This window comes from Melospiza georgiana, chromosome 2 (genome assembly GCF_028018845.1).
Source record: "Melospiza georgiana isolate bMelGeo1 chromosome 2, bMelGeo1.pri, whole genome shotgun sequence".
In the NCBI taxonomy this organism is placed as follows: Eukaryota; Metazoa; Chordata; class Aves; order Passeriformes; family Passerellidae; genus Melospiza; species Melospiza georgiana.
This window is the reverse complement of record NC_080431.1, coordinates 20533752-20560936: the sequence shown is the minus strand read 5'-3', so window position 1 is coordinate 20560936 and position 27185 is coordinate 20533752. Positions and strand designations below refer to the sequence as shown.

At 34.9% G+C, this 27185-nt stretch overlaps 1 protein-coding gene across 1 annotated transcript in view; it reads left to right on the top strand.

The window, feature by feature from the left end:
• MRPS9 (mitochondrial ribosomal protein S9) overlaps positions 1-26482 on the top strand; it is a 34009-nt gene extending 7527 nt beyond the window's left edge. Inside the window, exons 3-11 of the mRNA XM_058019092.1 lie at positions 7975-8037; positions 8127-8157; positions 10377-10456; positions 16620-16702; positions 19439-19514; positions 22214-22382; positions 23772-23880; positions 24736-24905; positions 26275-26482. Of these exons, the coding sequence (XP_057875075.1) occupies positions 7975-8037; positions 8127-8157; positions 10377-10456; positions 16620-16702; positions 19439-19514; positions 22214-22382; positions 23772-23880; positions 24736-24905; positions 26275-26366 (873 nt within the window). The 3' untranslated portion in view covers positions 26367-26482. The remainder of the gene's footprint in view (positions 1-7974; positions 8038-8126; positions 8158-10376; positions 10457-16619; positions 16703-19438; positions 19515-22213; positions 22383-23771; positions 23881-24735; positions 24906-26274) is intronic.
• Positions 26483-27185: the final 703 nt, after the last annotated feature.

The following is a 27185-nucleotide window of genomic DNA, read 5'->3' as shown; positions in this document are numbered from 1 at the left end:
AGAAGTGAATTTAAGCTCATATCAATATCTACAAACATACTGTTTTATTGTCATTCCCTCTCATGACTGGCAGATGGGTGGCCTCCTCTTTCTCTCTTGTCATTTAGGCTCATGTAGAGATAAGCTCCCTTTCACTCAGAAAAATGTTTTGTTGCATGGATGTTTCATTTTTTTTTCTTTTTTCTTTTTTTTTATGTCTCACCTGGCCTTCACTTCTGTCATATCTGTCTTATTTTATCATACATCAGAGGCAGGAAGGAGAAATGTCATTTGGTGACATTCACTCTTAGGTGAAGCTGTGTGAAGTCTCATGGCTGAAGTTTTCTTTGCACAGCAGCAACTCTACTGCTGTAGCCAAGGCAGCCCAGTGGGCCAGCAGGGTCCTTAAGGTAGAGGTAGTGATGTGGAAGTGCAAAGCAAGAGGTGTTCATGGTTTAGTTTTCTCAGGGAGAGGAAATTTGTTTATTGCCTCTTTCAGTGGCAAAATTCTGTCTGCATGGCTGTGCCCATTTGAAAGGTCTTGGCAGTGTGCTTATGCCAAGAAATAATATGTAGGTTGTGATACAGGCTCGTTTCAAAACTAAGTTCTAAAAATAGGCAGCAAGGTAAAACGATCCAGAGTAATGGCCTGTTGAGAAAAAGACTGAAATGAGACTTGAGTTTTATCAGGTATCAGAAAATCCATAAAGGCAGCTTGAGTTCAGGTCACAAATCCATAGGAAGTCAAGCTTTGTGAGTGCAAAGCTATGCCCTGATACTGTGTCTGTGTAGAGATGTAGAAATCTCTCTGCCCTTCTACAAACAAGTGCCAGTGCAGAGACCCTGCCAGTCTAGGTGTAAGTGGGTATGGTCAACAGTGAAGCTATTCATTGAGGTCAGCAGTAACACCAGGCTGTTTCTTTACATTGGCTATTTTATTTCTCTGCAAACTGTAAAATTTCCTTTCCATGTATTTTTGAGGTTGTTTTCTTCTTACTTTTAATGACGTTTATTTTTTTGAGTTCCTTTCTTGTAAAGTAAACATGCACCAATCTACCTTGTCAGAATACCTCCTATGTTAATACAGTACAATGATGATGCTGATCGTTCAGTTTGCCTGAAAGGTTAATGGTAGGAGAATGCATTAATCTGTAGTCTGGCTTCCTTCCTTCCTTGGCAGGGTCTAGGGGGAAGGCTTCTAGAAAGCAAGAAATGCAAAATGACTGTATCTGTGTAGTGGTTTCTTTTTTATAAAGCCACAGCACTATGATCATTTGCACAACGTTAACTCAGCTCCACCATTAGTAAAAGCAGATTCATTCTGGAAATTAGCTTTTACAAATGCAGTGCAGGTGACAAGTACGGGACTGCTTTGCAGACTGCTTCTGAAATGATGGAGAAGTGGGGCCAAAAGAGTAGTTTTGCTTGGTGATACCAAGTATCTGTGATTTGATTTCTTTATATTCCATCAGGTGTTGGGAAGTAATTAGAGTGTGTAATAGTGTCTGCTATGCATAATTAAATTTCTGTTACAAAAATATAAAAGCTCCTTAAGCACTGGCAGGAGAATTACCAAGCTTTACATTTTGAACAGCAGTAATTCTTTCTGATGAGTGCTTATATACCTCCATGTCTTCTGCTGTTAATCAGTCTTTGCAGTGTATTTCAAAAGTAGACATCCTAGGATTCTGTCCTTCACTAGAGTTTTAGGTAGAGTTTAATAAAAGCTAAACCTTGTGAAGTTTTAAAAAAGGAAAATAAGTTGACTTACTTGCTAATCCTCGGATGTTGTGCAAGCAGAATTGCCTCTTACTGATACTTTTATTTAGGAATGAAAACTTAAGCTGTGCATTACAACAGTATTTCTGGAGGAGAAAAAAAATCCAGCAAATTGATATATAACTCTGCACAAGTCTACCAATTGCTTTTTAATTGGTATTATAGACCTCAATCTGAAGCTAGGATGTTTTATTCTCCTATGTGTGAATATGTGCTATGAAGTTTTTCTAATTGATTTGCTTTGCCCATTCCATTTGATGTATCATTTTTCACAATATTTCATAATTTGTGCTCATTTCTAATGAACAGAGTCGTTAGGACAGGCATGTCTAAGTACAACTGACAGCTAACATTAGGTGCCAGATGCAGTTTATAAAGCTATGTAGAACTGCAGAGAACAGTTTAAATAAATTAGCACCTGTACATTAGTCTCACTTGCTGGTAATTTATAAGCGAATCAGTAGAGATGACATTTAGGTAAGTCATTGATCAAGTTAACAGCTGCATACCCACTGCCCAGCTGGGATACCTAATTAATAGAGATTGCAGTCCTGACCTAGTGCTTTTCCCTGTTTGAGTCTGTAATCCTTTTATTTTGTGATTTAACTTCTAACTTACAGTTGTGGTAAACAGCCCACAGCCGTTTTCCACTGTCAGTTCTGTGATATTCCACTTTAAAGCCCAGGAATCTAAGTAAGATTAATACAAGAAGAGTGTCTTAAGCTTCATGACCTATTTATATGCCAGTATTTTTATTATTCATTTTTATGCAGTCTCTAAATGCTCTCTCAGATACCAGCTCATCATAAAGGAATACTCTTTCCCTGTAAGAGTTAGTAAAACTCAAAAGCTAAAAATCTGCATTCATTTTTGCTTGTTGTCTGTCTTATAATCTAATAGATTGTTGTCAAGCAGATGGAATAATTTGAACATAAAATATATGTTTTCCTCTACTAGCATTTATACTGTTGGAAAAATACCAGTAAGATAGTTAACTGTGAAAATGTTAATGTCGAAAGGCCTAATTCCTCATCAGGTTTCTTTTAAAAAAATAAGGCTTCTTTCATGAAAAAGTGCTTGTATCCAGTTGCTTTTAAAGGTAACTTGGCACATCTCATTTCTAAATAATGTTCAAATTTTAGCAACACGGAGTATTAGAAATGAGTGAATATTGGCAAATGTGAAATGTCAGAAATGTTATTCAGAACAAAATGTGTTTCTGAACTGCCTGTTGTCTGCAAGAAGAATGTCTTGTCCAGCATTGTCCTCACAATAAATAATATATTTTGGATTTATTTAAATAGTTGAAGCTAGAATGCTTTTTTCAAATCTTTTTAATTTTTTCCCAGTGGAAGCAAACTCTGCGTCAGTGTTTTTTTTACTTCTGCATCAATCTGAGCTGATGACTGCTGGATTTTTTTTTTACTCTTTCTAATACTGTTTCATATTTTGAAAAAATGAAATGAAGATAGAAATAAAGACTTTCAACACATTTTTTGGGATTTTTTCTCTGCAAACTCATGACAAGATATTAATTTTCATTTTGAAAGTGATTACATAGTATAAAAATAATGTAATATTAAAAAGGTGGGGGTTTTCATATAATGACTGTGGATTGTTTTGCTTGATTTGTTTTTTTTTTTCAAGTGATAGAGTTAAAATAGTATGTCACTTTGGATTTGAAACTTCTTTCTGTGCAAGCTAGAATTTAGCTGTAGATGAACAGTGGTGGGGGTGGTTTCAATAAATTTTAGTAGTTAGTTGTTAGAAGAGAGGTGTGTTTTGCAATATAAGCTTTGTTTGTCACTTTTTTGGGGGGGCAGGGGGGTGTTGTGGTTTGTTTTATTCTTAACCTTTTCTATCCTGTTAAATAAAAAAGAAATATTTCAGAATTCAGAATTAACATTTTGTGTCCCATTTTTGTTTCATTCATTCCTGGGTTTACCCTAGATATTCTGGATTTTGCATGCTGAAAACTGCTAAAGAATACTGCTAGTGTGGTTAGAAGGAAAACAGCTGTTCCAGAAAACATCTCGGTCTAAGAGGTGATGAAGTACAGTGACTAAATGATGTGATTCAAGAGGCACAGTTTAAGAAGGGAAGTGGCTCTCTTATGATCAAGTTGAGGAGTAGAAGCTGAAACAGCTTTTGCTCAGGTGTTTCATTAAAATGTTATGGCATAAAGTGTCACTTCTCACTTCAGTGTTTTGATGATTAAAATTTCGTGTATATTTAAAAAGGAATGAGCTGGATTCTTGAGCCTGCTGCCAAAAAGGGTGCTGCTGCAAAGGAGCCCCAGGGTAGAGGTGGTGTTTGTTTGGTTTTTCAAATTTTTTTTTCTTCTTTCCTTTTCCCTAAAATACCTTTTTTCACTGGATGTTACTTAGATAACTATCTTTACACATGTTTTGAGCAATGGGAATTAGTGGAATGTTTTTTGTTTGAGCTTCAATAAGAATAGGCAAGATCAATTGAAGAATTGAACTGTTGAAGTCGCCTATCCCAATATGACTCAGTCAACTCTATTTGAATTAAAATATTGAATTCTTAGTTTCTCAAGACATTGGGAAATAAAAAGCAAAAGAAAAAGTAACTCTGACTGACCCAGCTGAATTTATTTGATTCAGAGTTAGTCTCTGACAAATGAGAAAATGAGCAAACAACTTGTTGGCTTGTAGGGAGGTGGTAGGAAGGGAAGAACGATCAGCAGTCAGGATGTGCAACATCCACAGGGAGGAGGAAGGGTGAGGATGTGGCAGGTACACTGAATTTACACGACATACCCATGCAGGGCTGGACAGATTATTTAATTAATTGGTTTGTGTGTTTGAGGGAATGCCAGAATTTTGGGTTTCTCTGGTTTTGGGCTTTTTTTCTTAATTGGAATGGAAGGTTGTACTTGTTATTCCAACTGGCTTGAATTCAAACCTAAAGCTGCAAGTGAAAGACATTTTCATCCTGAGAGCAGTATGTTGACTCTTCTGGTCTCTCAATAAATGATGATATAACAAGATTTCTTCTCGTTTGGTGCAGGAAAGTTAAGGTTATCAACTGTACAGTTTAAGGAATGTCAGATGTAAACTACCTTCTTGCTAATGTGTTCATTATGATCTGCTGCTTTTAAAGGTGTGACTACTGGGTATATTCCTCTTCTCTGTGTGGATCAACAGTGAAATTCAAAAACAAAGATTTTCAAATCCTTAAAAACATGACTTATATTTTTTAGTAACTCATAGCAGAAGCAGACTGTATCCATTCCACCATTTTCAAGTAATTTATGTAGTTATTTTTGAAAATACTGTTATGTTATTAGGTACCAGGATTTTTAATTGTGATTCTGCTGAAAATAATTATGGATGTTTCACTTTTAGTAAGTTGTGGTTTATTTCCAAAGACAATGGCAGCAGTGTGATTTATCAAACAGAATGTGAAAGAGCAGCCCCAGAACCTGTGGAGTCTAGAAGGGGGGGAATGTATCTTCTATAGCTGACATGATGGCACTTAGAAAGTAGTTCTTAATATTCAGCACAACAGTTTCTGTAATCTGGAGTTCAAGTCCAAATAAGTACTAAAAAAAGGCTATGGGCCAGGACCCTTGAGGTGAAAACCACTTCTGGAATGGGAAACTGCAGTTAAATGTAAAGGTTTCTTGGGAACTTTACTGCTGGCATTTACACCTTGATTATGAAGTCTTAAGAGGGACATTCACCTGCTTTTTCTGTTCAGGAAAATGCAACTAACATGCAGTTAATTCTCTATGGAATTTTGGTTTGAGACCTAGAGATTCATGAAAGGAAACCTACATTCCATATCTGAAGACATTTTAAAAAGATTTCAGGAAAATAATTTCATGGTTATGTGCTTCAGCTGCAGTTTGGAGAGACTAATTCTGATGTAATTCCTCACATTGATCCGCCATCTTTTTATATTGCTAGTACAGGGCTTTTTAAAAAGACTTTTCTACAAAAATGAAACATTTGCATAGACAAAATCAGCTTCTGTAGATGGAGCTCCCAAGAGGCAATCTGACTTTCTATGTAGTTGGTAAAGCACAGCCTGAGAACCCAGCTATGTAAAAGTAAGAAGAAAATTCTGAATAAAGCTGAACTGAAGTCTGTTGCATTCCAAGATAGTTCATCCTTGACTACTTTTCCATAAAAAGAGAGGTCAGGAAGACTATTTATTTCCATTTTGCAACAGCAAAAAAATAAGCTTATAAAATGAGCCATTCTTCTTTGGTTGGTTGTTGTGTGGAGATATGAGAGTAGATGCTAGGATTTCTTAATACAGGATGTGTTCATGCTGTAGTGTGAAAGACATGAGTATACACTTAGCAATAAAATAAACTTTCCAAGAAGTAGAAGGTCTCAGATGGCAGCTACTTTTTTCATTGTAAATGTTAACTTGTTATGTTTGGCATTTATTAAGATGTCATAGTTACAGTAACTGTTTTGGCTGAGATTCTGGAAATGCTTGTATAAAGATCATGTCTTAAATACACAGTCAGTCTCAGGACCCTGTAATAATTTCTATTAATATATTATATAAGGTGTTGGTTTAACATCATTTGGCTCACAGTAGATTTCTCTCTTGTCATCATAATTAATCCCCATTTGTTCATAAATAGGTGTTCACCTACTGTGTGTATGCATAAAATGCCCATTGACTAACAAATGGGAATACAGTAGTCACTAAGAGAAACAAAATTACCATTTTATAAAATCAAGTTAAGCCTTTTGTTTGCTTCAGAATTCTGAAAATTTCTGTTCAGAATGCCAGTAGGGGATTAATGAAAGTAATAGGTTAGGTCTTTTTACACTCCATGCATATTAAATCTGTTGAAGCACTGACAAAGCACTCCAAGTCTATGGAAAAAATTATCAGCAAGTAATAGCCCTAAGGTAGCCTAGCTAACAAAGAGCCGTTCTTCTTGAGAGATTTTAACCTCAGATTTTATTGTAATTCTACTTTTCTGTACTGTCTAATGGAAATATAAATGAGACCACTGCCAGAAGGGTTTATTTGGTTGGTCCATTTTACTGTGCAAGCACAATATTTCTGTCTGAAGCTCTGCTACCCACTGTCTGAAGTTGGCTACACTTGCCAGACTCCTACATCTGGGAGCTTTTGGTGGCTAGCTTTTTCTGGTTTGTTTTTAGAAACAAATTAAAATAAACAGCTCTGATAAATCCATGTTTTTGCATTATTAAATTATGGTTTAGTTACATTGAAGAGGGAGAGTAAGATGATATTAAGCAGAAATGTGTGTCATTGGGCTTAACTTTGTAAGGTGCTTTGCCTTAAATTTTGGCCAGAATGGTTTGGAGTATTGGTATACTAACTTCATTTGTTGTAGGCAAATAATGCTCATTTTATATATCACATAAATACTGGTAAATATTAAGTCAAAATACAGTATGTACCTTGTACTTAGTGAAAACAGTAAACAATGAGTGTGATGAATATCATGTATTTTTCTAAAGTGTTTTGTCAAACCTTCAGGTATCTAAGGGAAAAAGAAAAAAGATGTCACTTGAGTCTTTCTTCTCTGGGCAGTTAGTTCAAGTTCAGCAAAGATTTTAGTGATTCACAGTTGTTTCCAAATGCAGTGATCAGTGAAATGCTTATTTAGGCTATGTAAAGTAGCTATTACTGGCACAACAAACATGGCTTTTTAGACTTGAGGAAACTATGACTGGAAATTGTAGAAAGTGGGATTCCAAATGTTTAAAATTTGGCTTTTTCCTGTTGCCTTAAATAAAATTTCTATGCTTGGTCTGTCAGTAGGCACTGTTAGGAAGCACTGATATTTTCAGAAAGATAAATAAGTAAGTGTTGTGATTGTGATGGAAGTCACAGCACTTGAAATTTTACTGGAAAATCATTGTGTATAAAGGGGGTCTTTGCACTTGAGTAGTTCAGGTAAGTTATGATAAGTGCATTCTATAAAAACTGAATTTGGCAGAAGAAAGTTCACTCATTCTATTGCAGTAGCGTACAGCCTTCAGAATGAGGTTTTACCTCTGAGGATTCCAGAAGAAATTATCTGCTTTTTGTTTCAGCACATCACATATGTGTCATATTTTCTTACTGATTTGGTTGCCTGCTGTACAAAAATTATGCTATTTTTTGCATAAGAAGATGCATAAGAAATGTTTTTGATGATGCTTTTGTGGGAAAAAAGGTCACATACAAGATCTTTCTTCTTCTTTTCAGAGAGCCATTGCCTATCTCTTTCCCTCTGGCTTATTTGACAAACGAGCCAGACCTCTGATGAAGGTAGGATTTTTTGTTGCATTTCTGAATAGCTGTAGCATGTTACTTTGAGTAACTTTTCCCTTTTGCTGATATTTTTCATTTATTTACAGCATCCTACTGAAGTTTTTCCAGAGCAGAGAAGTAAGTGTTCTTAGATACTTTATTATTTCTAAGTATTAGGATTGTTGCATATGTAGAATTTCTTATTTTTATGGATTGGCTCTTTTGCCTATATTCCTAATGACTACTAAAACATGACCAGTAAAAGTCTATTCTGATATTCTGTGGTTTAGGATAAAAATTATCAGTGTATTCCAGAGTACCACTGATCTTCTCAGAAATTGTGTTAACTGACTAAGAGAAATGTTTTTCATTGTTTAAAAATAAGCAATAAATAGAATGATATGTAGAATTCAGTAGCTTTTTGTCAGAGCTATCACCTCCATAAAATATTCGTTAATACTGTTTTAAACCAAAAGTTTTCTTTGTAACTTTGTTGCTCTAGAAGATTAGAAATTACAGGTTTGAATTTTTTTCAAATAATAGAGTGGAACCTCTCCTAATTAGTTCTTTGACCTTAAAGTCCTAACTCTGCATGTCTGTCCATACTGTCTTTGGTCTTTCTCCTGAGACACTGTATAGAGTCCCAGATGTCAATGATACACCAGTATGTTGGTCAGTTCACTAAAATCAACAATTTAATTTTAAATAGAACATTTGAAAGATAAGGTCAAAACCTGTTGTCTGGTTTTGACTAGTATTTGATATCAACTAGTAGCAGAGGTGTGAAATTCTACATTCACTGAGCTATCAGGTCTCAGATAAACATTTCTGATTATCATTAAAATCTTAAAATTTTCCTTCTTTCTTCCTGTTGCTGGAATAATTGATGCTTGTTTTTTGGGGGACTTCATGTCTTTAGAAAGCAGTCTAAACCATCCGAAATTCTGGATTTCCATCTTTCAAATGTTATCATGCCTTATTTTTCAACTTCCCTGTATTGTGAAGTAAAAAAGTAGAAAGCGAAAGGGTAGGAGAGAGTTAATCATTTAGTAGTTTTAAAATCCAAGGGCTGTTTTATGGAAGAACTAAGCTACTATTCTATATGCTTTCAGGACTGAAGCATTCTTCGAAATGCTAGCAATATCCTGAGGACTGTAAGAACAAATTAGTATAAATGTTTAGTTTTGTATTTATATCTAAAAATAACACATTCAATAAGTATCTCTTAAGGCAGCTTTGTCTTGTCTATGTATTGTGTCTTCAATAACTTTGAAGTACAAAAACTTAACTTTATACTTTGGAAAGTTTCCACAACAGTTTTTTTCAACAAAATATGGTTTCACAACTGCATACATGAAAAATCACAGTAGTAGTATATGTGGGTAGAAGTTCCCTGTATTCTTTATTTTCTGCCTAGTTTTGCATCTTTACATTCAGCTTCTGAATGTATATATATATCTTGATGTTCCAATCCAATATATACTGTGCTTATCAGACAGGTTTCTGGAGTCTTATCTTTGCCCTCAGTTTTCAGGTAGCTTTAATTAACTTCACTGGATAAAATGGCTGTGACTTTCTCTACAGTTCAATTTGTAAAAAGCTCCCAGGTTTTTATTTTTGTAGTTTTTCTTTATTTGAAAGAGATCTTTGTTATCTAAGTTTGCCTTTTTTTTCCTCCAAAGTCAAAATTTGACTTTAAATAATATTTTGTAATGAATAGAACACACTGGATATTCTGAATTAATATGAAACATTTGTTTTCTTGCTTAGCCAATTATGTAAACTGTAGAATAGGTCTTTGTATTTCAATATCCCACATTTAATAACAAAAATGAGTTCCAAACTCACCCAAGTTCTGAATATGGTTGTTGCCCACAAAAGACAAATGTACACATACTTAGTTTAGCTTAGATGTATTATAAATAAAACCCAATAAAATAAAAACCTTATTTGTTTTAGCACTGTTTTTTCCAGAGCTGCTAATCTTTCACTTTTCAATGTAGATTTCAATTGTCTCTTAGTTTGTACTTCTTTTTACACTAAAATGTATACTTCTATTTGTAATACCACCTATACAATCTTTTAGAATTGTACATGATGGATTTCCTTATGTAAAAGATTATTTACAATTATAATGTTAAATATTTTCTTCTAGTTGCAGAGGGAGATTAGCTTTTAAAAAGATTGTCTGAACTCTTAGATTTCCAGGCAGATTGAACACCTGTAAAATGTCTTTGTTCTCTGATATTTAGAAAGACAGTCAGTATTATGAAAGAGGTTTATAACTGCAGTTAGATACAAGGGATTTTTTTTAGGGATTGTATATTGCTTTCTTGTCTAATCTTGCCTTCCATTAGAAATCCAGTGGGGAGAAGATGGCCGACCATTTCACTTCCTCTTTTACACTGGCAAGCAGTCGTATTATTCATTAATGCATGTAAGTATGTTACTTGTAATAAATAATGTCAGCTCCCAGTCAAGTGCATGTTATTCTAGAGGTGCCACCCAGGATCTCCTGGGTTTAGTTATGTTTTCACAGAAGGCCATATTATCACATCTGAAGCTACATGCAGTGTATATTTTTGTGTCACAATATTCATTATTATGAACTTTTTATGTCACATTTAAGAGAACACGCTACATAATAGTTCTTCCTTTAATTTTTGTTTCATTTTACAGTTTTGACTATGGACTGGTTTTGAATAGTCTGAACACTTTCCTGTAGGCTCTAACTGTAGTTGGTAGCAAAAGATCAGTAGTGGAGAGTGCACATACAACAAAAATGCCTAGTTCTAGCAAAGTTCATTGTAGAATAAAAAATAGTTCTTTTTTTTCCTCTGTGAAGGGCAAAGCTATAGGAAATGTTATTTGTGCTGACATTTAGTGTGAAGAGAATTTGCATTTAAACTGCTTAATTGATTTTTCTAAGATGGTTCCATTCATGCAAACTTAAGGCTTTTTCTGATTAATATGGTTCCAGGAGTAAAGGATCTGCATCTTATACCTTTATGAAAAAAGCTGTATCTAATAGGGCACCTCTAGACCCTGAGTCTTGACATGGGTTGTGAAGAAACAGATTTTTCATATCTGTGACCCTCAGTAGCACAGGCATTATCTGCATCTTTAGAAGAGTCTGTGTGAAGACATTAATGTTTCTTACATGTACTTATACATGACAAAAGCATTAATAATGTATAATATAATAATGCAGAAATATTTAATTGCATATTCATATCAGATTTTGTTTCCTCATTAGATAGTTTTAAGAAGTTAGTTCTCTGGTTAGTCAGTTGTCAGAAAAACAAACTTTATGGTCACAAATTCAGTGCACAGCTATACTGAGTATAGTGTTTTTATTAGAATGATCTGATATTTATTTGACTTCTGTGTACCCAAAGGACAAAATCCCCTCTTGTCAGGTACATTTATTTCTTTGGGAGAATGAAAAACACCCCCACTTTTTTTTTTCTTTTTTTTTTTTTGTTGCTGACCTTGGGCAAATGAGCTTCTTGCCCTGGCAGAAATGAAATGAATGATAAATGTAGAGAGTGTCTTTGCTGAGTAATGGAGCTGCAGCATAGGCTTTCCACAGAGGTTTTCTCCTGCACAGCCCGAGGCAGCCCGAGGACCCCCGCTGTTCATTTAAATAGGTATGTCAAATCTGCCTCGAAACGCCGCTGGTTTGATCTGTGGTAATATTTGTGAAGGTTCCATATGGACTTGAGCCCCCTGCAGTGCTAAGAAATAATGTACAACGCTTCATGGTGCAGACGCAAATTTTCTCTGAAAAGGGATGCAATGCTGCGTTTTAGCTGTCGGAGAGGATGATGGAGCTGACGCGCTAGGCCTGTCAACTTGTTACACGGATGGGTTGCACACAGCAAGGCTGTGGAAAATCTGTGCCTTTTAACTTTTCTACTTAATCACGGTTGTAGCATTGCCTTTAGACTGTATGCTACATTAATTCTCTTCCTGCCTTCTGCCTTTCATCCCAAGTTTCACGGAAAAAAGTAAAGCATGCAGGTCTTGTAGAGGAGCCTTATCAAACAGCTGTCATCTGACAAGCCATTTGCATTTGTTTTGGCTGAAACAGAGCAACCCAAGGGCAAGATGTTTTGTTGCATTCCATCATAATGAAGAAATTACAAATTTTACAAGGAGCACAAGTTTATTTTTAGCTCTTCCAAGTAGTTAGCTTGCCTTGGAAATCTCTGAAAGTATAGTGCGCGTTTTGTTTCTAAGAGCATGGCAACCACCTTCAAACAAATGGCCTTGACAAATGCATTTTTCATTAGTATAGGATGCTTGAGTGTTCTTCAGCTGTTTCTGAATATTTTCATTAAATAGGCTTCTTTAAATGTAAATCCATTAAGTTAGATTTAACAGGGTTTTTTCTAAGTTGGCCAAATGAAAGCCAAAATCTGCATGAAATTCCCAACAAGCCAAAATCTGCATGAAATTCCAACATTGTTTTAACCACTTATTCAACTAATGTGTATTTAACAAAATGTGTTCCTTAGTCTCAAAGCTAATTAATTTGTCCAGAAAAGAGTTGCATATTAATACAGCCTAGTGTAAGTAATCAATCTGATTTGAAGATGTCTTTTAAATTGCTACATTAAATCTAATAAACAGGATAAACATAGTGTTTAGCTTAAACTTGTATGCCATTAATTACATATGCTCGTGTGGAACCTGAATTTTATTACCTGTTAGTTATATAATGGGCGTAGCATTATTGTTTAGTTAGCACTTATAAAAAGTATTGTCCACTTATGGAAATAAACTTTGTCTGTATTGTAATTGCCAATATACATGTTTGGCTTTCAATATGAAATGAACTATTATATTAGATATTTGTTTCAGGCATTATTGTTGAAGATGTCTTTTGATGATATTGTTGTGCTCCTTGTTGAATAAAGTTTAGCTGTAGGGAAAAAGACCATTTATTTTTCTTCTGATGCACAAAGAACTGTTTATTGCATGAAACGCCATTTTGCAAATATTTGATAGTGCATTTGATCATCATTTCACTTAAAAGTTTTTTGGAATAATACCATTTTTGTAATGTGCAGAACAAGACAAAATGGTATCTTCATACTATTGTGCACAGGAGAATAGTAATTCCATATAATCATGCTTGTACATTTTTTGGAAATATCAGGGCTTATGGATTGAGGTAAATACTCTAACAATTGAGCATTTTAACTCTCAAAAATATTCCAAAACTTAAAACCATTCAAACTGTATGCTGAACTCAAAGCACAAGAAACAAATTAAAGTGCAAACTGAGGTAAAATGTGGGCTCTGCAGCATATCTTAACTATAATGTTGACAGAATTTTTTTTCCCCATAAAAATCTCTTTTAGGGATTCATTTGCTGATTTCTTCCCTATTTTTTAGTGCAGAGTAAAATAATTTTTAATTATTTTAAGTGTCCTTGTAGAGATCTGAAATTTGATCTCTCTATTAGAAATGGAAGCGTTTCAGTACATAGTCAATCTTGTAAAATCAGCTATTTTGATTGTGTAATAGCTGAGTTTACAAGACACACAGATGTGTACAGTCATGAATTGGACTATTGAATCCTCAAGTGATTAGTAAAATCTTCACCTGCCAGCTTTGAAAAAGCAAGTGTGTCTTCAGAAGCTTTCTTTAGCCATTGGGGAGTGAAGATTTGTCAGATAAATTATTGGGCATTACATGTGATTCCTGATTTTGCAAAGGCTCATCCACATACTTTACTTCACACGTGAGTGGTTCTTTCAGTCTGTTGGCTTTATCTCTATACAGAGATAAGATACATGCATCAATGTTTTTATTTTTTTTTTCTAGTACTTCAGACCAAAATTTTATAAAGAGTTCTAAGTCCACTTTCATTGCCAGAAATATGTAGGAAATTATATTTAACATTTCTCTTACACTTGGAATTACTTTAAAATGCTACTTTTCAATGTTGCTTGACTTCATCTCCTGAGTAAAGGGTTCTTTGTCTGAATAGACATGATTGCTGTAATTTAACCAGAACAGTTTAAAGATATAATTTTAATTCTTAAAAGTGCACGTTCTTAAAACTTAAACAGGCTGTGGAGTGTTGGTGTTCTTTGGGATTACCTAGGGAGGGTCTTCAGGAAAATTTTATTGTTGCTGCTGCTCTAACCTCTTTTGTCATTGTAACTGACAATTAATTTCTGAGGCTAGAAAGTGGTAGATCGTAACCCATATCTTATTTTATTTGCCCGTGTTTATCAATCATTTCCAAATATGAAAAAATCCTTAAGTCTTCTGACTTGTGTCATGTTACCTGAAAATTCTTGAGTTGCTGTTTAGAAGCAATTCTGACTGTCGTATGTCTCTTAAGGTCACAGCTGGGATTACTTCCAGGTGTCCTTTTTTAAGGAGCTGTGTTGAGCTCCTGTTCATGTATTTTTGCTGACCATACTAATAAATAAATATGTATGCCAGAATGCATTGGAGGAGGATGGGTGATTGTGAGGGGGCAGACAGGAGGCTGCTTTTGCAGGTAGAGTGGTGACACCCTCTGCCTTTGAAGGCAAGAGGTAAGTCAAGAGTAGCAGTAAGGTGAAAAACCTCCATACACATTTATAAGACCTGATAATCCAGTATGTCAGAATTCTAAGCATCTGACACCAAAATATCATCTTTGTGCCTTGTGGCTTGACTTCTTCCAGATGCAGACACTCACAGAGCTCACCAGATTCAATCTCTGACTGTTCCAGCTGAGCTCTCCCCAGCTTGCTGAGGGACAGACACAGCCCTCCTTCCCCTTCTCTTCCTTCACTCTGTGGTCCCAAGCAGAAGCTTCCATACTCATTCTTTACCAGTACTTAACTACAGATACCTACAAATTGCTTGGTGCAGGCACACCTCATGCTCTCTAACCCAAACTGTGTCAGCTTTAATGTATAGGCAATAATTTTTGAAGCCTAATGCTCAGCTTTGATGAGGTTGTTAAGATTACTAGAGTGATGTTACATAAATCTTGCCCACAGTAGTAATACTCTATCCTGTTTCCTTAGAGGACTATGGTTATATTTGTGAGGTTTGGAAATACTTGAAAATAGGCTTGCTGCTCTTTTATGTAATGTTTCCTGTGTTTGAGGATAAATAAACTTTTTTTTAATTTGACATTTTTTCCTAGTTCCTATCTGATACAATTACCTCACGAAAGAGAAAGGATTTCTGAAAGACTTACTGCTATAATAAATGAATTCTCATGCTGTCTCAGAAGTGAACAATTTTGTACTTCAAGATTTTTAACTGTGGAATTATTTTAAAAATAGTTTGTTCTATTATGCCATTAAAAATGTCATCAGTGACCTGCATCAGAGACTTCAGTGAGTTGTCCCTATTTAAATGCTTTGAGTGCAGCTCAGATAACAATCTGTTCTTTGTTCATACATTTTTAGTACAAATATTTTTAGTGTATGTGCAGGTGTATTTTATATTAGTGAAAAAATCAGCTTGAACAGTAGGTGTTTATAACTAAGCAAGGGGCTTCTATTTTTTGGTTATTTTTAAGCTGTTGCAGATATTTTACTGCATCCTGATATAAATCCCAGTTTTATGTCAAGAACTAATATTTTATTAGTTAATATCTGACAGCACAGTGGTATCTCATGTTTCTTTCTTTACTGTTTTTTTTAAGTATTACAAATAAAAATCCCCAAACTATTGTTGCTTTTCCCCATTAATTCTTACTCTTGTTTCTCTGTAGTATTTGCTAAAATTCATATTAGTACAGTATAGTAAAGTGACTATAAGCTTTCTATTTCACTCCTAAATGAAAGTAAATTATTTTGCATAGAAGTACTCAGTTGTAGTACAACTGTCCTGTTGTTTCAATATAATTTATAATTATTTCTTCAAATAATCCTATTTACCTTTGCATTTGGATCGTTGTTGTAATTAAGAGTATTAGAGGTTATATTTTAGAACAAGTAGTCTTTATAAGTTTCTGAACTGAAAAAAAACCCTAAAATCACTGTCAGGCCATTTTTTTGAAAATAATAATATAGCTAAGAATTTTGAGAAAGTTATTTAAAAATACTGAAAATTCAGAGTAGGTCCATCTGCACAGTTGAAAGAACAGAAATGCTTACTGTGATAAATGTGCAACTTTGTATCCATGTAGACATGCCAGAGTAAGAAGTTGTGACTGATACAGACCACCAGTAAATCTGACACTTCTACATGTACAAAAATCCTAACTAAATGAAATTAAATACATCTTAAACCTTGTCAGTATTTTGAGGAAGTCAAACCAAAATGTGAATACACTGATGAAATTATTGTGCAGTATGTTTTGGAGTTGCATTAATTATACAAATGTAGTTGTCTTTCTGTATACAGCTGAGATTTTTTTTTTACAAGCTTTTGTAAGAAGACAAAAATTGCAGAATTCAAAATCAGTCATTTTGAACTGCACATGATTTTTTTTTCAGAGCTCTGCTTGTTTTCTGACCTCTGTATTTTAAGTGTTTGAAAAGTAAAACCATTTAAACATGTGTTTTAAGTAGCAAAATTTAAATATTAAATGAAAAAAATTTATTTAAATACTTCTTCCATATGCATTTAAGGAAACATATGAAAAATTTCTGAATGTTCAGAAACATCAAGACCAACTGACAGCTCAAGACCTTCCTCTTCAGAAGGAAAAAAGGTAAGCTTCCAATTAGAATGAATATTGGTAGTAGTTTTCTTAATGTGCTTTCATATTCTGTTTTGGCACTTCTGGTAGTTCCCCACACTACCTGCCTTCTTTTCCTCAAACACATTTTCAGGCTTTTTCTCTATTCCTTGTAATAGAAGGAATAGAAGGTAATAGAAATTACCATATTTGTATGGTAATTTCACGTTGAAAAGTTTTACCAGATATGTGTGGAGCACTCACTTCTCATTGTTAGAGTAGAGAAATCCCATCTATTTCTCTTACTCTTTAAACTCTCTCTGCACTTTTTTTTCTTTGCTTTGTAAAAGTTCTGAAGTGTGATTTGAAAATAAACACAAAATATCCAGAATTGTATGTTTCTGTACAAAACATGTCTATTCATATATATGAATGTTTTAGATATATATAAAACATAAATTCTGTATGAATTTTTCTAATTATGTCTTTTATTAAAGCATTTTGAAAAAAGGAGGTAAACTTTTTATAAAAAAGCATGGGCTTTTAAAGTACCAACTACATTGTTCCTGCTTTTAAAATCTCAATATCTAAGGCTGAGCTCTTTAATAGTCTTTAATTACAGTTCTTGAGTATTTTAGCTTACCAATATTTATATTTAAGAGTCTCAAAATACTTAATTTCACTATTTTTCTTCTAAAGGCTTTGAACAGTTTGGAAAAGCTTGTTTGGCTGGATTTCTTTAATCATTACCACTATTAGTGAATGAATTTAGTGTGTTTTTTTTCTGTTTAACTTCCCTAGTATGCGCAGCAAGCTCTTCGTCTAGTTAGCCACTGGACAGAAAAGCTCCATGTCAACCAGAAGCTATGGGAAATCTACATTTGTTGGTTTCTAGGTGTATCCAATCAGGATATGCTTTTAGGTGCTGTTTGCTCCTCTTAGACTGTAGTCTTGATTTTTTCTGAGATTTCTTGCAAGGATTTTGAATTGGAAAATTAAGTTAAGCAAGTGTTTAAAAGAAATGGTTGCAGCTAGGAAGTTTTGGTTTAGGCATTTACTGCTTTACTGTATAGTTATTTTTCCCAGTCCCAAGTTGTTTTTATCTTTGTTCTTGCTGTGTATTTTCTAGCCAGATTTATGCATTGCTCCAGGAGCACATGGTGTTGGTTTGTCACTTCTTCATTTCAGCCATTTTTTATTTATGTTAGGAAGAGAAAGGATTAATTTGCTGAGATTATTTCAATTTCTTAAATAACAGAAGTTCATGTTTCTTCATGATATAAATAGCATTCTGTGACCCACAAAATGTTTTATTATAGATTTGTGTTAGGTTCTGAGCAGACAAGAAAACAAATGAATTTAGTTTCTTGCTGCATGCTGCTGAAAAATAGCCTGACTCTTCACAGAGCTCAGCCAGTGGATTTACTGATGTGAAAAACGACCTAAAGCTAGTCAGAGATGAAAGGTTTTTTCCCTGTTAGGTTTGTAAAGCTCAGAGTATTTAAAGAATTTTTGATACTTACTTCTCACACTGGATATGGTACTTCCTCTGAGATTAGTCTGGATAGGATAATTTATCTCCTAAGTATAGGTAGAGGGTTAGTGGGAAGGGCTGGTTTTTTTGTCTGAGAGGCATGGAGTTAGGGGTTTGGTTTAGGGTTTTTTTCCCAGAAAATAATCTATTGTGAATCCATTCTGTAATATTAACTGTAGGGTTAGTACCTGATCTGAACTACTTCAAGTTTATAGCTTTTCACGTGCAAGAAATTTTTTCCAGCTTTAGTGGAAGTAGCAAGTAACAGTATGTAAATGTAAGTATATATCTATATATACTAGGGCAGGATTGGAAGCGTTTTAAAATCATTGTTAAAATCTGCATTGTTTCTAAATAATCCTTTCTCACGTCCTGACTCAGAAAAGCATTAGTATGCATGCTTGAGAAGTAGTACTCCTTAAAACACCTTCAGAAGGAGTGTTTTACTGAATCACAGCTTCCTTCATGCTGCTGAAAACACTGTTTCTGAAAAACCTGAGGAGTTTAAGAAGCTAGTTACGTATTTGCTTTAAATTTACCTGGTAATGTTGGTATGTATTTTTGTGGCTGTTTAGTTGGTCACTTCATATCATATATATTTCAAAGATCTACTTCAAGGTTTTTCTTTGCCTTAGCATCTCTCCTGTGTGAGGCTGTTATCTTAGAAATTTCTGCTTTTGCTGCCATCAGTGCAGTCACTGTGCTGAGCAGCTCAAGATTACACAGTAGATAGAACACAGGGTGTCACTGCTACATTAGTACTTTGACTATGCTTACTGCTAGTGCTGCTCTTTATATTGATCAGAAAAGTGAAGACCAGTGGCAAAAGAATTTGATTTTTACATTCTGCCTTTGATTTTGCTCTGTGCTGCTAGTATACCAAATTTTTCCTGGCAGCAGGCTTTTAAAAGTAAGTCGTAAGCTGGAGGGAAGATCACTTCCTATTACAGTATTACTCTAACTCAATCTCTGACTTCAATAATATGAATAATGCATAGCTGATACTCATAATGGTCAAGTGGTTAATTCAATACATGAAGTTACCACACCTTTGAAAAGGCAAATCTTTTAAAATTAACGTAGGCCTTCTCATGTTTACTATAGGAATGTGATCTGCATTCATTTGTAATGAAAAATGTATTTCTGAACAAAGATTGACTGTATGTGTGGTCTTTTGTGATGTAACTCTATTGCATGGTTAATTAAAAGAAGAATATATGTGATATTTTAAACAGAAACCTGGCTGGCAGCAGATGGCTGACTAAGATTGAATTGGAAGAAATGTTGTTAGAAAAAGTGTCAGATAATGATGTAAGTAATTAATCTTCCCAATCTTAAGGAGGCTTGTGTCTTAAAAATATGGACTCTGGGTGTGTTTTTTGGACACTGGAAAGGTATTATGCAGAAGGAGGTGCTCTTCGAAAGAGTTTTCTGTCTTCTGATGAAGTCTGTATATGTTCACAGCACTGTCACATTCATGTTGTTTTGAAGTGACTTGAAGTGATAAAAAATGTGTAGACATTTTTTATCTAGCACAATACAGAACTCTTAAGAACTTTCCATTGTTATTACCATAATTTAGTTTTTCTCCTGGCAACGTTGTGAGACCTAGAGCACTTGTTCCTTGTTATCTAGTTATGTGGTCAGGAATGGGTTATAAGAATTTATTATAGAAATAGTCATTTATTGTTGTTACAGATGAAAAATAGGGCTAGAACTGCTGTTACTAACTGTAGAGAAGGGGTAAATATTCAACACGGGGAAATGCAATGGATTTGTACAATAGCTAACCTGCACAGAGTTATTTAATGTTAAGGATGACATGGTAATGATAGAAAAATCACAGAGGGCTTACTAGAAATAAGGAGTCCTTTTTCTTAGTGATTGACTACAAAATCAAATAACAGAAACAAGACAAAAAGCTGTATAGATCTGTGGTTTGATACAGATATCTCCTGTTACATTTTCCTTGGTATGAATATGGTGGGAGGGAGGAGTTTTGCAGTTTCCTCGGTGTCTGCAAACTGTATCACTCTGTAGGTTTGGAGTCATCCTTTCCATCTATCTCTGGGTATAAGACTATTCATCCTAATAGTCATACACTTTTTTCTCACTCAGAGCTTTTCCCTACAGTCGCCTGAAGAGCATTAGATTTTGTCACAGCAGGTTCAGTCTATGTGGCCAGCTTTTGGAAGCTTAAATATGACAGTACCAGGGAATGTAACTCTATTTGTCTGAACATTCCAAGTGTTTTCTCACCTAGAAGCAGTGTTCCTCAATCTTGTCTGTCCTGTGAACAACAGCTTTGCAAAAATAGCATAACAGCAGCAAACATGCCCTTTGCTCAGTTGTCATCTGGAGCAGTGGCATGTGATGGCTTCCTTGTTTGTGGGGGATACAAAAAGGTTTCCAGCAGATTATGGTCCATAAGCATCAGTTCGAAGTAGTTGTTGCAAATTCTCAATCCTGATAATACTCAAGAGACTTTCTCTACCTTACTTGCAGTAGAAGCCATTAAGACTTCAGTATTTTCAGTAGCTCCTACATTTGGAATGGCTATTTTTCCTCTCCAAATGCCAGGTCTAATTGTACAACCAAAGAGTTTGGTGTTCTTCACTGCTTGGTTTTAGTACACTCTGTACATGACTACATTTTACATCTGTGAAAGTACATTGCAATAAACTAACAAAAACCCTAACCAGCCAAAAACCTGCACTAAACCTTTCTCTGTACTGGCCTCTCCCATGTAAGGCTACAAAGTCTGAGTCTATAGTAAAATATATTGTTTAAATAAATTTGAAATGTCTCAGTGTAAGCTGCCAGTCTTTCCTGCTCAAATTCTTACCTTTTGCCACTGCAAGAAAAATTTCAGTGGTGTTTACATTATTAAACAAACTCAGAGCTATTGATTTTTTTTCCTTTTGCACTCTCCAAATGAGAACTGTTTGAAGTTTTCTACTTTTATAGTATCTATAATTTCTACATGTTTTTATTTCCATATTTCTGCTCTTCAAAGGCTTTACCACAAGTCGGTGTCAAATTGTTAGGTAAAAGTAGTTTTCAGGGACTATTGTTAAGTTACAAGAAAAGTAGTAATTTTTGCTAGAGAAGAGTCTGGTAAAGGAGAAAAGAGCAAGTACTTGTAATAACTGCTTGTAAGTGAAAAAAACTTCAAAAATCAGGTTACGATATCTATATGAAAAATCCTTTTTTGATGGTACGATACCTTTGTACTTTGATGGTACAATACCTGGTGACAGCTGTCTGGAGCTCCTGCCTGTAACACTTGGTAACAGGACATCCCAGCTTTTGGTACAAATGGGTTAACACACTGGTGTGTACTCTTTAATCACATGTTGGAGAACTTTGGAGGGAGGTATAAGGGGGAAGGAGAACCACACAGTAGCGAAGGATAATTTATTTCAAGAGGTTGCCCTTTAAGTCAAGTATCTCTTGAATTTTTAAATACCTTGATTGTTCAGTTTTAAAGGAAATCATAAACATTAAAGTAACTCAGCTTGAACAGCCAAAGATAGGCATTTTTTTGTATATATTATGAAATATAATCATTTGTGAGATTCAGTTCAGTGAAATAAAATTATTTCCAAATCAGGGAATATGCTGACTTACTAAAAAACAAGTAAAAATCTTTTCCTATTTTAATGAGACAATAATAAAATAATTAAGACATCCCTCCAATGTTTTTCCTTTCTTTTTTTTTTAAGTGAGATGAACTTCATTCTAATACAGTAATCCTTTATTAAAAAGGGGTTGGTTATGCTTTGGAGTATAGTTTAGCTGTTTTCTGAAGAAAGAACTGGATGTCTTTAGTCACACAGAAAATGATGCAACTGCTTGCTGTTCTTAAATCAGCATGTAGGTGCAAAAATGTCATCTTGTCAGAAATCATCAATAAAAGTGAAGTAGGAAAGATCCATTAAATAAAAATAGAAAGTTTTCGCAAATGCAATTACACTTGCATACTTTAATGAAGTCTTGTTGTCTTATAGTATTCAAGATTTATTCAACTCTTACAAAAATTGGCGACATTGCCATGTGCTGACATCGAGGAGAAGTACATACAGAAGTTTTCCAAAGAAGTTCCTGTGCAGTTGCAGAAAGTGGTTATTGAGCCCTTGCAGCATGATGAGCGAGGAGTGGCCTTCAGCACTGGGGAAGGTAATCATTTCTTGTTGATTTGTAATGATGCAGACTTTAATCCTCTTCACACTGCTTTCTTTATATAACGTACAACACTGCTGAAAGTGTCACTACTTCATTTTATATGCTCATATATATGTATACTGCATGTATAGCTGTTAGTAATGTTATGGAACACCAAGTTAAGACATGGACTGGTCAGAAAATACAAATTTTTGGCCCAGACTCCTATCTGGTTTTTATATGTATTTTTATACAGTGATAGCTTTGTAGAGAGGACCCCATTGGGTTACAGGGTGTAGGATACAAAAGGACTTTGATTTTGGGGCAGAGCTGACTGCTGAACATAAAGAGTAGAGGACTGCACAAACAAACATCAATAGTTCGTGGATGTAACAGTGCTGTTGCTTAGTATAAAAATGGCATGATTAGACTAGTGAGTAACCTTTATCATGATTTTTGTAGGCAGTCCAGCAAGGAGAAACTTTGAAGATGCAAAGAATAAATTGCAAGGCATTTGGATATTTACAAACACCTAGGAAAATGTGAAGAGGAAATTTCTAAATATGGGACAGAGATGGACAGTGGGATATTGATCATTCATACTGAGATGGATGGGGTGTTAGACAAAAGCCATGAAGATCTCTGTATCTTCTAAACACAGGCTGTTATGTTTTCATTTGAGAGACAGACAGCTGGAAAGCAATATAGAATACAGGATATGAGTGATTGCAGGGAAAAAATGTGACAACAACATGTATAGAATAGGCTGATGATTTTCTGGACAAAGCATGTGTACACACACTTTATGCTGTACATTTAAGAGGAGTCTTAGAGATTATGGGTATTATGCAGCAGATGATAATAAGAACAAAGGTCACAGAGAATTTGAGGGGCAGAATGGCTAGAGAGCTGCTTTACCTGGGTTGTTTTCAAGATTACATGACAGCAAAGATGTGAGAGCAGCAAACTGTGATTTAATTTGCGCTGGTTTTCAGTAGTATCTTCAGAACAGTAGTTAATGAAGTTTGATGAGCATGCAACCGTGTGATTTAAGAAAAGCCACCAGGTTTAATAAGTTCAAAACCAGTCTTGTTTGTGCCCCATCACCCCCAAAATGAAGAAGAATGTCTTATTTGTTTCATAATTCCTTTATCAAAATGATTGCTTCCTTTGTGCTGAAGGAGGTTGGTTTCACAACACACACTTCTCCCCTGCTTAACAGACATTGATTAAAATATATTGAAAGATAGTTGTCCTTTGTTTGCATTTTTTTTTCTTACCTCAGCCTATAAAACCAAACAGCTGGCACTGTATGAATGTGATGAGATTTGTTTAATTACTTGGGCACTTGAAGTTCTGGAGAATATTGAAGCCTCATAAAAGATTTTGTTTATTTCCTTTAAGGTAAAAGAAAAACTGCCAGAGCTACTGCAGTAGTTTATGACAATGGGACTGGAAAAATTACAGTTAATGGAATAGACATTTTACATTACTTCCCAGTGCTGCAGGACAGGTGAGAGCACTATGAAATGCTATATTTTACTGTAATTAAATTATTCCAGCAGAAGTAATGCCATACAGTTACACATTGATGCGATGTTGAGTCTATGTTCTTGTCTCTGTATAACTATGTGTTTCATAAAAATGTGTCTTGCATTTCCTCCTAATTTTCAGGAGTTTACTGATAGACAAACCTTGCTCTGTGCTCCTTGCCTCACCTTTTCTGAAGGGATGCAAAAAGCAAGAGGATGGAGTGTTCTGATAGTTCAAATTTTAGTCCCCTTAGAAAGGGCTTGAAATTTATTTTAAAAATTAATAATAAGCATTATCATTTCTAAGTGTTTCACAAGAGATTTGCAAATTGCATGCATGTGTAATTACTCTGGTATACAGTAACATAGTGGAAGCAAACAAGGTGAGGTTTTTCATATAAAGCTTCAGATTTTGGAGGATGTGCACAGTCTGATATAGAGAAGACTTCTCATTAGGCTGACATAAAGTTTCTATTCCTAATGTGATTTTTATTTTTATTTCATATTGTGGTTTTTCAGCTCAAGAATAAAGGGAGAGGTTGCTCAGTTTCAATATCCAGAGCTGATGGATCTTGGCTTCCTTAGAGAAGCAGTGGAATAAAAGTTAGTTGTAAAACTGATCTTAAAATACATACCATTGGCAGTTGGAATATGCTCCTAGCTGCTAATTTCCTATTGATTTGGATGAGATATGAATGTCTTTCTGGATCTCTGCCCAAAAGTTAACTATGTTTTTTAATATACAATGATAAGAAATGTGCATAGGAAAGAACTTTATGCACATGAATTTTTAAATTTTTCTTCTTTTTTTTTTTTTTTTTTTTTTTTTTCCTTAGGGAACAGTTATTGTTCCCTTTCCAGTTTCTTGGCAGAATTGGAAAACATGATATGGTTTGCACAGTCTCTGGTGGAGGAAGATCTGCACAGGCTGGAGCAATACGTTTAGCCTCTGCAAAAGCCTTGAGGAGTTTTGTGACAGAAAAGGAGGTGGAATTCATGAGGCAAGGTAGGAATTGAAATTATTTCAATGTTTCTTAATGTGTTTCTGGTAATTAACAGAATTAATACAAGGATCATTAAGGATCAGATTTGAGTAAATAATCCCAGTGAAACCTCGTGTATTGTATGAAAGGGATGTGCATTGATTTATAGACTGTTTTCACTTTTTTCCTAGCATTATTTCTGTACGTATTGGATGACTTCTCAAGCATTTTTCCATCTGTTCATGACCTCTTTTAGGTCTGTTAACCAGCTTATATTGCCTCAACATAGAATCACAAAACATTAATTGTATTCACTACTAAATAAATTTGGATCAGACATTAGTGAGCTGTAAGATACCGAGATTGTGGTTTGTTTTGCTTTGCTGGTTGCATCTTTTTCGTGTTTTAAAATGTTTTCTTCTCCAACATAAATGCCAGAGGGTTGACTTTGAAGAGAGAATAATGAGCAACATACTGCATGCAACTAGCCAAACTGAGGGAGCTTCTTTCCTCTTTGCAGTATTTAGTGTGTACAAGTTACCTAGGATAAGATAGGATTTATTTAGATAACTGCAGGATTTGATGCTTCTCGGTGATGAGATGTCTGTGCTATTTCAGCAAATGCAGTTATTAACTGTGAGCTTTTAATTATGCTCTTTCTGGACTAGTAGCAAGAATACCTGCTTGTATTAGTGGCAGAACATCTGTGATTTTTTCACTCTATTGCCAGCCATGAAACAAAAGCTGTATTCATGCTTTGCAACAGGTTTCTTTGACTGTACCCTTTCAACGCTGGCAAGTATAACTTGCTAGGAAAACCCTTGTAAATAAACATTGAGTTTGGTAGTGAGTTTGGTATCTTTACTGAGATCAGGTAATTGTGAACATGTTTGGGACATTGCCATGTATACTTTTAAGTATATTTATATATATAAATATATTTGTACTCACAAATAAATGTACCACATAACAGTGGTCTTCAGAACAGGGAATGTGCAACTGATCCATTGGGATTCAGTAAGAATGTGCTGTATATAATTCATAAGTGAATAAATACATATATTTGGGAGTACATGCTCAAAAATGCTGCTAGGACTGCATGATCAAAAAAGTTTGAAGACCACTGCTTTAAGGGCTTAAGCAATATGGGTAGATAAGAAACAATGAGTGGTTATTTTAGTGGCGTGTAAAGGAAAATATGAATGAAGTTCAGTTACTAAAGAGAAGTTAGAGGATCTGATGACACTCCTTGGAGTGTTTTGTGGTTCTGAACCTTTAGCCCTCTGGATGATACAAATTATGTTAGTGAAAGTCAGAGTTATTTGCTCACATAGCATACCTGTATATTAACTGGTAGCAGTAAATAAATGGGTGCTTTTCTGTGTTTTGTAGCTGGATTACTAACAGTTGACCCGCGTGTGAAGGAACGAAAAAAGCCTGGTCAAGAGGGACCCAGACGGAAATTCACCTGGAAAAAGCGATAAGTCTTGAGTGTTTAAAGAGTGACAAAGTGCTACCACAATTTCAGAACATACTGATTTATGATTTAAAAGTGTTGTATGAATATATTTAGTAATAAAGACTTTTTTCCCCTTTATAATTATTATGTCTTCTGTTTAAAGAGCAACAAACAACTCTGAATTTATTTAAAATTGTGGAAAATCATGGTGCAATTTGATGGAATGCTAAATCTAAAATAGTTGCCAAGTGCCAACTTTGCTTCTTAACTTCAAAGAAGTCAATAACAATTTGTGAAACTGTTGGTGGATTATAGCTTCTAAAAATCAGTTTATTTGTTTAATGATTTGGCAGTTTAAATTCTGAAATTAGGCAGCCCCTAACCAGGTATTTGGACATCTACAATGTGCCTCCCTTTGTGCTCGCAGGTATCTGAGGATAAGCAACAACTTCCTGCCTAAATTGTGGTGGAGCTGAGAAGCCAGTGAGAATAGTACTGACAATTGAGAGGATGTTGAGAGAGGAACTGTCACAGAGGATAACCTTTGCCTGTGGAATCAGTTGTCTCCAGGATGCTTCCCCAGGTTAAGTAGGGAGTGATTCAGAACAAGTACCTAAATTTAGGTTCTCTGAATCATCCTCTGGAGGAGTCAGTTTTTCTGTTCTTCCCCCAAATGCAGAAAGAGCTGGAGGGATTAAGCTGAAGTTGTCTTTTGGAACACTCTTCTCCACCCCTTAAATCTCAAGGGGCCTGTTCAAGGAGGCGTGTTCTGAATATGGCTAATGCACAAAGATAGCATTGGACTCTTTGCCAAATACAGTCATAACTTTTCTGTTTTAAAATC